Below are 11,684 nucleotides of genomic sequence, written 5' to 3'. Positions count from 1 at the left end.
GTTGTCCAATGTCAAGTCTCTATTTGATCATGTGACGATACAATACGCTATATTTAAACCAATTTGATGGTCACGACAACCTAGTTCATTGAGCACAGCACAACTTTACTCGTAACAATGCCTTTTAAGCAAAGAGTGGAAGTAGAAAAAGGCAAGAGAAAAAAGAACAGGAGGAGAAGGCGGCAAAGCTGCCTAAATTAGATTATTTGGGCTTTTTAACTAGTCCGTCAACTAGTCGCCAGCCCACGGAGTCCGCCACAGATGACTCCCCTGCTAGCAGCAGTGCAGCAGTTCAGCTGGGATCAGCATCGCTGCCCTCAGTGGTGTGTCAGCAACCATGCAACAGGTAACCTACGGCTATTGTGATGGATATATATATTTCAAGACAAGTTATAGCCTACATACATTATGGTAGGGCAGGATTACTAGGTTACACATCCATCGCTTCTGAAATATGTAAGGTTGATTAATTAAACACTATTTATATCAATAACAGACATCTTTGATTAGCGTTTAAAAAAAAATATGCTTTTACTAGGGGGGCCGGTCATAATATCTTGCACCTGGGCCCGTCGTTACTACGTTACACGACTGCTGCCCTGCTATTGCTTCTGACATAACATGAGACAGGGCAACAGCCGAGTGATACTTTTTCAAATTGAAACTCATTAAGACCTACCTGAAAGGTGTGCTGTGCCTCTGGCTGTGCTCAGTCAGCTTGTCGGTCTTGACGTTCAGATTTAATCTAGCTATATAGTATCTTCTCGTCACAAGATCAAATAGAGACTTGACATTGGACAACAAGATACATATTACCCAGCAATCATCATTGCATAAATGTATATGACAAAAATAACAAAGAAAATAAGAAATTATTAATTTAAATCAGGGGTTTTCAACCAGGGGTCCGTGTAGTCCAGTATCAGTTTCTATAGTTTATGTACGATAAGCATATAATTGTGATAGATTGCTACTGACGATTTCCCCCAGAAAATGATATAAACCATGCAGAGACAGGTTTGCCATTTCAAGGGCATATATAGCATAAGATATTCCAGAGAGTCTATAACAAATTCATCGTTGATCACAATCGTATTAACCTAGCGACACTTTGACATTCATATGTCCGAGAAAAGTAATAATGTAGGGCCTGCTTTGCTATGAAACCCTCCGTGCTGCCTGCATTGTCTATAGTTATGCCCCTGGGGCACATGCACATTTTCTAACCCAGCACAGGTACTCTCAATTAAAGCCAACAGCAAATTAACAAAATACACCTCTTTCAACCTCAAATAACAGCAACTTCACGCAGACGCTCTAGCTTAGGGGCCCCCTGAGCTCATGGGCCCCTGGGCCTGCGCCTGGGCCCGGTAGGCCCTTTCGGTAATCCATCCCTGGGAAGAGAACGTGCCTGAAGGTGAGTTGGCTCTGTCTTACCTAAGATTGTTGTGGCTTACAGTTAGGAATATACTTTACAGTCAACAGTGAAAGTTGCTTCAGCTAAATGGTGCGAAACTTTTGATTTTATCTGCACAAGTACGCTCATGTTTTGCAGAAACACATACCCTTAACTGTAAAATACACTCACAATAAATTGTATCTTAACTTAATCTATGGTTTATGTATTCACGACAGCCTCTGTGAAGGCGGAGAGTACAGAAGTTGTTGTCACAAAAGGAGATGGAAGAGGAGCAGAAGCTGGCGATGGAAGAGGGCGAGAGTAAAGAGAAGGCTATGATGTAGCAGGTATGCAGGAAAACACAGCGGGCCAGCGAGGTCTTCTAAGGACACACACGCAGGCCTGAGTGGACTGGTTTTTCCCTGCACTGCTGTACACATGTCTGAACAAAATCTGCCGTATCACTTGTTGTTAATCTACTGATGCTGTCTGGCTTGGCACATGTCAGGGCAGGAATTAATTTCTCCCTCTAACAGGCAAGACAGACATGGGAGAGAGAGACAAAGGAGATGCGTTTTAAGAGGTTGCAGCATCTTCTTGAAAAAAGCAACATTTATGCCAAATTCTTGCTCATCAAGATGGATGGTGCTGGCAGTTGGAAAAAAAAGAAGTCAAGTGTGAATACGTGGAGTTCAGAAGTTGTAAGTACAGTCTGGACAGTCTTTTTCTCTGAACGCTTCAATAGGTAGATCTTGCCTGTCACCAAGGCAGAGGTCAGGGATCTTGGGCTTAAAAGGTTGGTGACCACTGTCTTACAGTATATACATGTAATGTGGAAAAATTACTGCAATAAATATTTTTGTGTCAGAATCTTTGCCATTTTGTACACAGTAGAACAAATGTAAATCAATGGTGTTGACAGGTCCTTGTTTAGTATATCTTTTACAGTATTTAGCAATGCAAAAACAGAACTACAATATTTCACTGTATACAAAATTTCAGATTTCAAATGCTTTCTGACAGTATTTTCCCTAAGTTGAACAGGAGACTGCAAAAGTCAATATGGTTCTGAAAAATAATGCTATAACAATCAAACAAAAGCAAAGTGCAACCATTGATGACCAATACATATTCCTAAACATCAATACAATGAGCCTACCAAAGTGGACCGTGTTCTAAGGCGGAACACCTTGAGAATGAAGCAGGTGTCAAACAATTACGCTATGCCTATGTGCAAGTAAGTCCTATACATTCCCACAACTGATTGCGTCCTATCAGCACTGACACATTACTGTACTGCATTATAATCGAATCCAATGTTATTTTCAAGTGTTTCGAAACACAGCCTCCGGAAGCTCAACCTCCATCATTAAATTTGCCGACGACACTGTGGTGCTGGGTCTAATCTCCGATAACAACGAGCAGCCCTACCAGAACCAAGTGGCAGACCTGGCACTGTGGTGTCAGTCCAACAATTTGGCCCTAAATATAAAAAAGACAAAGGAAATGGTGGTGGACTTCCGGCGAAAGCAGGACAGCGGGTACACCCCCCTCATCATCAGCGGGGAGCCTGTGGAGAGGGTCCCTAGTTTTAAGTACCTGGGGGTGCACCTCACTAAAGACCTAACCTGGACCCTCGACACACAACACGTGACAAAGTAATTTAGGCAGCGGCTGTACTTCCTCCGTAAGCTTAGGAAATTCAAGGTCTCCCCTCCCATCCTAAGGACCTTCTACTCCTCAGCTGTGGAGAACGTCCTCACATGATGTATCTCCGTCTGGTACGGAAACTGTACCGCCCAAGATCAAGCCAACCTTCAGAGGGTAGTGCGCTCAGCCGAGCGGTCTATCAGAGCGTCCCTACCCAACGTGTATGATATTTACCATAAGAGGGTGGAGTCGAGGGCAAGAAACATTATGAGGGATGACAAACACCCCAATGCCAGCCTCTTCACCCTGTTGCCGTCGGGTAGACGCCTACGTAGCCTCAATTCAAGGACTGAGAGACTAAGGAGGAGTTTCTACCCACAGGCAGTGAGCCACTTAATCTCAATCTTTTTAATTCAGCCCCTTTTCTTAATTTATTTATTTAAATTTAATTAAATTTATTTTATTTTATTTTATTTTTGCGCAGTGTGGAGCGTAGACCCTTTTACATTTCACTAAATTTGTTGTATGTGACGAATAAAAATACTTGAACTTGAACTTGATGATTGACTACGTGATAAATGACTGTTGCCCTAATTTCATTAGAGCATCTTACATGAATGCCACTCAGGGGCCCCTCTATTTCTACTATGGCCTCTTCCTTGTCCTCGGCCTAGTCCTTGCTGAGGTACACACTGGCCCACACTGGTGGCAGGGGGAGACTGTTCACTGCAGAACAGATTTGACCTTTTTACTGTATATTGAAACCTCTCATTTTGACTTCTTACAGTATCCAATCTAATGTGGAAAAATTGCAATAAATGCAACTGCAATAAATATTTTTGTGTCAGAATCTTTGCCATTTTGTACACAGTAGAACAAATGTAAAATCAATGGTGTTGACAGGTCCTTGTTTAGAATATATTTTACAGTATTTAGCAATACAAAAACAGAACTACAATATTTTATGTATACGAATTATCAGATTTCAAATACTTTCTGGCAGTATATTGTCAAGAGTGCTCAGTACAAAACCCAAATTGTAGTATGTTGTCAGTGGTAAAATAGTCAATGCTGTGAGGGTGTTGCACAAAAGTTGAAGTGATGGATTCAGAGGTTGATATTGATTGCTGTAGTTTGAATTTTGTTATCCATCGTTAAATAAATGAGAAAACATACATTTTCAATTAAGCACAAATTGTAGGTTTTGATGGAAATGTTTGGTTTTGATGGGTGTGTGATAAGTTTTGAAAAGGTGGTGTCATTCTTTAAACATCATATAGTGTTTTGGTCATTTCATATTCTGTTAGTGTTTGCTGTTTTTTGAAAAAGTAAACAGTGAATGGAAAAATGTACCAAAGCAATTGAGAAAAACTGTAGATGTAAATGGAGCAAGACAAAGTTTGAAAATGGTAGAGCTGTTTGAAACCATGAAGCAAAGAAAGATATATTAGATATATTTTTTTAAAGAAGTATACTGACGTTATGAACGCTGCTGATTGGACAAGATCATTTAACAACCACAATACAGCGACTAATGGTGGGGTTGCCATCATTTTTTTATGCAAAGTTGCACTCCCTGTTATTATCAAGTCGAGGAGGTTTTAATGATCACTCTCTACCTTCAAGAAGCTTTTGAAGACCCAACTCTTCAGAGAGCACCTCCCTTCCTAACTGGCACCTGACTAGCGCTTAACTTGCACTTCAGCAGTTACATTCCTGCACTTCTTTTTCCTTTTTTCTAGGTCGTTGTTTTCTAATTCTCATGTAAAGTAGTATTTATTGTTACACCATGCTTTTTATTGCTCTTAGCTTGACTGTTCTCTCCCTTGTACGTCGCTTTGGACAAAAGCGTCTGCTAAATGACTAAATGTAAATGTAATGAGTAGACTTTTAAAAGTCAAAGCACTGTTTGACAATAATTGTTGTTTTTATTTGTATATACTGTATGTGCCAACCATGGCCACTGACAGAACACTGTAGATAAAGTTTTAAGCAACTGTGATTGAAAAAAATGACAGTGTACATCAGGAGGAAAAACAAAATAGACTAGGACTCTGATTTTGATGTTTTAACTGTTCAGATAAGATCAAGAATACAAATGGATATTTATCAATATACAAGTTATCTTGGTGCCTTTGAAAGTGTTTGGTGTTATAAAGGGGAAGTGTCCTCAGTGATCAATGAAGAACTAGCAATTGCACGTTGTTTGTTATAAGACTCGTGGGCTGGGCGCGGCGGTCACTCACACTCATCTCTATCTATACCTCTATCTAGGCAGCTGCCACAGTTCTTACGAAAACCAAAATAAATGACCATATTACTCCAATCCTTCAGTCCTTACACTGGCTTCCAGTAAGCCACAGCATTAACTTTAAAGCACTGCTGCTAAGTCACTAAATGGGACTAAATTACCTCTTATGTATGTTTTAGCAGTATACACCTGCTAGATCGCTCAGATCACTGGAGAGAAATATGTTGTTAATACCTACTGTTAGAACTTAAAATGGTGAAGCAGCTTTTAGCTGCTATGCTGCTCAGCTCTGGAACCAACTCCCTGATGACATAAAATGTACTCCAACTTAACCAGTTGCAAATCTAGACTTAATACCAAACTGTTCTCAGATGCCTTTTTGTTAACTGATCGAATGCACTGTTCTTTTCATTCATTTACTTTAAAAAAAAACTTGCCTTTGCAACATCCATGAAGTTCTAGAAGAATGTGTGTAGTTTTCTCATTTGTATTTAGAGAATAGATAAAATGAGACTGGAAATGCACCCCAGAAGTTTCCCAAAAGTGTAAAAGTTTCAGAAACACGTGTGAGCTCATAGCTGCAACGTGACTTCATGTTGTTTGTGTTTGTGCGCTTGATGTGGTTGAATTCCCTTCTTTACAGCATTGTCTTCTACATTCCCCAGTAGGGAGAAGTTCACCTTGTCTGAAAAACATTCCATTTCCTTATCAGCAGCATGTTTGTGATTGAAGATATGTAGGCACATATTCATGTTTTTTACATAAGACTTCACAGAAGGATTCTCCAGTCAGGCAATTTTACAGGCTGTCTTACACAAAACATCCTATCTTAAGTTCTTTAGTTAATATAGGCCGGTAAATATAGTGTAGTTTCACAAACCCATATTGCAGCAGCAGATCTTATCTTGTTTTTGCCTAAACTTGTCTTGGAAAATTACTCTAAAATGGCTTTGTTGTCATTCCAACCAACAACATTGTTAATGACATGTTGCAGCATGTAGATGGTAGAGATGACTCCCACAGCTGATGAAGGGGCCTCATATATACTATACATATATACTAGAGCAGATGATGTAGCGGCATCATATATACTACAGCAGCTGATGGAGCGGCCTCATATATACTATATATATTTACTAGAGCAGCTGATGAGGAGTGGCCTTGTCATGGTAAAAAGTGACCGGGTGCCAAAAAGAGCCCGGGTGATGTAATATTGGCTTTCGAACGACTCTTGAGTGACAGTTGCTATACCAACGTTAGCATTACGTCACCCGGGCTCTTTTTGGAAGTCAGACTACCTAAATAACGCGATTTACCCCAGAGCATCTCGCATTATACTTCGCTACCTGAGACCAGCTTGCCTGTATTTTACCTGCAATAAACCATGTGCTTGATGTTTGACTGTGTTAGGAAAGTTGTTGACTCACAAGTTTGTTATAGTGTCAAAGTAAGTAAATTTCAACCGGTTAAATCGCCGCTAGCATCTCGTTAGCGATTAGAAATTCCTCCGTTAGCTGGGGCACATTATTTTGCTTAGTGTATAGCTAGCAAGCTAGTATGAACTCTCCCAAGTTTTTCTAAATAGGCCTATATCAACAAATAATGGTAGATCTTAAATTATTTAAGATATTAGCAAATGAACTGGCTGGCTTGCTAAAAAGGTAGATGAACAAGCACCGTATATTATTTAAGATGTTAGCAAATTAACTGGCTGGCTTGCTAAAAAGGTAGATGAACAAGCACCGTATAGTATTTAGGATGTTAGCAAATTGACTTGCTGGCTTGCTTAAAAGGTAGATGAACAAGCACCATATATTATTTAAGATGTTATTAAATTAACTGGCTAGCTTGCTTAAAAGGTATATGAACAAGCACCGTACCGTATATTATTTAAGATGTGAGCAAATTAACTGTCTGGCCTGCTAAAAAGGTAGATGAACAAGCACCGTATATTATTTAAGATGTTAGCAAATGAACTGGCTGGCTTGCTAAAACGGTAGATAAACAAGCACCGTATATCAGTATATTTTCTCCTTTTTATAAAAACGAATTTCTACTCTAAACAATTTCAATTGAAATGCAAATGATGATGTAAACGGCTAAAATGGAACACTTTATTTACCGGGTAAAAATGTGTTTAGCCACAATATATAGCGATTCAAAAAGTAGTATTGACTGCAAATGTTACAGGATACCGGCAGGTGTAGCTAAAACGGAATACTTAATAGTTTTAGGCACAATATTAAGTGACTAACAAGTAGCTGATGGCTTTCGAACGACTCTTGAGACTGACCAAAAAGTGCCCGGGTTACGTAGTGTCCGGGTTACGTAATGCTAAGCGTTGGTATAGCAACTGTCACTCAAGAGTCGTTCGAAAGCCAATATTACATCACCCGGGCTCTTTTTGGCACCCAGTCACTTTTTGCCATGACAGCCTCGTACTTAATACTTATTGAGAATTAAAGGAACAGTTTTCAATGGCATTTATAAGCAGAATTGGAGTATAGTATTCATAATTATGTTTTCATAATCTTATATTTAAATTACTGTAAAATGGCTTTATTTATGCAACTTCTGTACTTGAAGATAAGTGCATTTCTAGGGGGAAATGCTGTCTAGTGACTCTCTGTTTGCACCATGGGTTATTTGTTTTTGAAGACATTATCCACAGGTATTAAATGTCACACAAGCACGGGGGGTTAGACTGTGAGTCGCTTAGCCATTCTGCTATTTGTTGTTAAATAAAACACAACCCATTGTCTGCTTCCTTTCTTTTCTCAAGGTATGAATCTTCTGTTCTTCTGTTCATGTCCTGGTCATACTGTGAACTTTGCACTGTTTTAATGATTCTGAATACGTAATGATATGTAATGAATGGAAATTGTGATGCTGACCAAATAAGGAGACAAGGCAATGTGGTCCAAATAAACCGTGTGAATGTTTAACAATGTTTGTCGATGTTGATGTAAACATAGCCTATTAATGCCTTTATGTGAGTCAAACCATGGAAGTAATTTGTGTCAAGGAAGCTGGATAAATGCGAGTTTATTTTAGTCACAGTGACATGCTACATGATGAAGCTGGACCAATGAGAGTTTACTTTAGTCACAGTGACATGCTACATGATGAAGCTGGACCAATGAGAGTTTACTTTAGTCACAGTGACATGCTACATGATGAAGCTGGACCAATGAGAGTTTACTTTAGTCAGAGTGACATGCTACATGATGAAGCTGGACCAATGAGAGTTTACTTTAGTCACAGTGACATGCTACATGATGAAGCTGAATATGCTATTGACAGTGAGAAGTAGCGCTGAGAGAAAAAGTAAGAATTTATTCAATATACATGGAACTAAATGCATTGTATAGAAAAAGATTGAAGACATTCTAAATGCAGAATTAAGTACTTGTTACATATGAAACAGTCGTTTAAAAAAAAATCATTTTAAGGTATTTCACATTAGCTCATTGGGTCATTGGAACATTTGGATACCAAAACACCACCTGATTCACCATCAACAAGTTATCTTAAACAACTTAATTTAACACACACTCATACAATAAAATGATCTATAGAGTAAAATGAATTAAAAAAAAAATCAGCTATGAAATATGTAATTGGATATTGCAGGACAATGAAAATGTCCGACTTCTGGGAATGTTGTTTCAGTAAGTGGATAACCATAGTCTTAAGTCAATATCACAATACCTTTCAATAGCCACCCAACCTAAGATGCCCAACCATGTTACAGAATCAGTTGATGTATGATCAAAAGATCTTCAGTCAGAACATAGGTCTGCCTAAATCATTTGAGTTCCTTGATCCCTTTCTTTCTGTCATGTCCTGCTGTGTCTTTTCATACATCTTTTCATTAAGAATATTTTGAAAGCCTTCCACCCTCGTCAACAGGAGAGATAAGAAAGGAAGATACCTGTTTATCGCAGGTGAGATCCAGGTTAGTTCTCTTTCTGTCATGACCCTCTGTGTCTCTCTGTACATCCCCTCAGTGAAGTAATCTCCCCCATTTACTGCCACCATCTCATCTATTTTTTCTACCAAACGATCAACCTGAGTGCGTTCAGTGCTGTGGTTGTTAAATACAAGGTATCGTCCACCACAGCTCCGTATCACTTCCCTCGGGTTGGCGTGACCTTCGCGCACATAGTCATTGATAGTCTGACCCCAAAGGTCATCACCACGAGTGAACAGGACAATCATGTAGTCTGCAGCCTTTTCCCCACAGATCTCCTTTAAGGCCCTGACTGCATTCTGCTCCTCCTTAGTGAAGCGGCCCACCTGAATTACCAGCAGGAATGCGTGGGGCCCTGGACATGAGTATTTAATGCACTTCACTATCTCTTTTTTAATATAATCTGCATCTCTTTCAGTATGTAAAATACCAGGTGTATCAATCACCTCAATCTGTCTAGGACTAACTATACCCGCTCTGGCACAAGTCACTGTGACAGAGTTGGCAGAAGGCCGTGAGATAAACACTTGTCTCCCCAGAATGGTGTTCCCCACAGCACTCTTCCCCACTCCAGTCTTTCCAATCAGCACAATTCTCAGGGGTTCACCTATAAACAACATACATCACACATATATATATATATACATACATATATACAACAACCATCATATAAACACACACACTATATCACATTTACCTCAGTAATATATGGGCTGCTATGGATTCTTATGGGTTGCAAAACTACTGCAGTAGCTGTTGCAGTGTTATTTAGATTTGATGTTAGATTTGCTCCAATAGCACATTTAGAAGATAAAGTTGAATTTGAAGAGAAGGGGAGAAGTTATTGTTCATTTTTAACTATACCACGGAACAACAAACAAGCTTTACTTCAGATTTAGCTTCATGGATGTAACTTTATGACAAATACACAAATGTGCAACACACATTTTGTGGAACAAACTTAAAAATATAAAAACCAACATATATGGCTAAAACCTCATACTCTCAACCTACTCACACAAACATATGTTGGAAACAGTTTTTTGAAAAAACTTTAAGCTTCTGAATGTATTTTTTAACAAATGTGTAGCATTATCCAATAAAAAAATCCTCAATCTCTAAATGAACCAAAATCAACAGTGAGTAGTAAACTGTTACCTTTAGGGATAGACGGGGTACACGGGGTAGACGGGGTAGATGGAGTAGATGGCGAACCTCCCATTTTCTCTCAGTGTCAGATGAAGGTCTACACACAAATGAAATGGGTCTTGGTGTGCTGATCCTTTTTTATAGAATCTCCATAATGGTTGTATTTGCATAATGGTCCGCCTACTTCCTCAGCAGTATAAACTCTGTTCTGCACGGTAGAACTCCAGTACTTCAACAGCGCAGCCTGGAGATTCTTTTAGAACACAAAAGTGCTCTTGGTCTTAAATTAAGCAATAAGCCCCAAGAGGCCGTGGTTTGCGCTGATTTTAGAAAAGGTAAGGGGAGTTGTTAGGCACGACGCGAAGCGGAGTGCCTAAAACCGCCTTACCTGTTCTAAAATCAGCGCAAAACACGGACTCGCGGGGCTTATTGCTTTTCTAAAACTGTCACTACAAATATCTGATATGGTTTCATTAAATAACGACAATTACATTTAAGAAACAAAATAGTTTAATAACAAACTGTCATTCTTCCGCCACTACAAAGTATAGTTCCTAAATAAATCGTTGCCATGCAACAGCCAGATGGAACACTTTCGCTACCGACAAAAAAGGGGTGCTTATTTATTCACATTAAATTGTATATCGCCATTAATACTGCAATTGTTGACATAGTTTTCAAACGGGCTCCTCTTTGCTGGTGCAGCGACAGGGGTATCTTGATGTTGACGCTTCAGTGTCCCAGATGATGTTGCAAGGATGTTGCTCCACTCCTTCCTCTCGCTGTAATTTGGACGCCAGTACGATTTCAGTGACAACTCGCACCTATCTATGTCCCGTCACTGCCATAATCTCTCTCCCCTCTAGGCCAGCGACAGCTATGTAACGTCTTTCTTTCTTTGAAATATTCCATGCGCAGTAATATGGAATGTTATCATAGAATGTTATGAGGACAACTTGAAAGGTTATGCTGTATTTTACAACGGCATGGAACGCGATTTAGCCAATCACAATCAAGGATTGGAACAATCAGTTTTAGAACTCCTCTTTTAGAATGCTTTAAAGTACAGTGTGTTTGTAGTGATATCTAGTGGTGAGGTTGGTGAATTGCAACCAGCTGAATACTATTACTAACTGTTTTTAACTTCACTTAGAAACAGAACTCAGCATTACAATGGAAAGTTTTAGCTGATTTAGTTGACACCCCAGACGCCTCAAACCTGAATGGAACACACATGTTTGACCTCATGGCCCTCACCTTCC

The 11,684-nt window shown here is 39.4% G+C and overlaps 1 protein-coding gene across 1 annotated transcript; it reads right to left on the bottom strand.

The window, feature by feature from the left end:
• Positions 1-9,014: 9,014 nt before the first annotated feature.
• On the bottom strand, positions 9,015-10,654 carry LOC105904071 (GTPase IMAP family member 7-like). Its single transcript, XM_031586983.2, has 3 exons — positions 10,432-10,654; positions 9,235-9,880; positions 9,015-9,030 (listed from the first exon to the last, which is right to left on the bottom strand). The coding sequence occupies exons 1-3, from the start codon at positions 10,493-10,495 to the stop codon at positions 9,015-9,017; spliced, it is 726 nt and encodes a 241-aa protein (XP_031442843.1). The 5' UTR covers positions 10,496-10,654.
• Between the last annotated feature and the right edge of the window lie 1,030 nt (positions 10,655-11,684).

The sequence above is a fragment of the Clupea harengus genome, chromosome 20 (genome assembly GCF_900700415.2).
Source record: "Clupea harengus chromosome 20, Ch_v2.0.2, whole genome shotgun sequence".
NCBI classification, from domain to species: Eukaryota; Metazoa; Chordata; class Actinopteri; order Clupeiformes; family Clupeidae; genus Clupea; species Clupea harengus.
Note: the sequence above shows the minus strand (reverse complement) of the source record. Positions and strands in the feature narration are given on the sequence as shown.

Excerpts from the sequence above, each read along its gene's own strand:
- LOC105904071 (XM_031586983.2), bottom strand. The coding sequence starts at position 10,495 with ATGGGAGGTTCGCCATCTACTCCATCTACCCCGTCTACCCCGTGTACC. Across the intron at positions 9,881-10,431 it reads TACCCCGTCTATCCCTAAAG|GTGAACCCCTGAGAATTGTG; the intron begins GTAACAGTTTAC and ends TGTTGTTTATAG.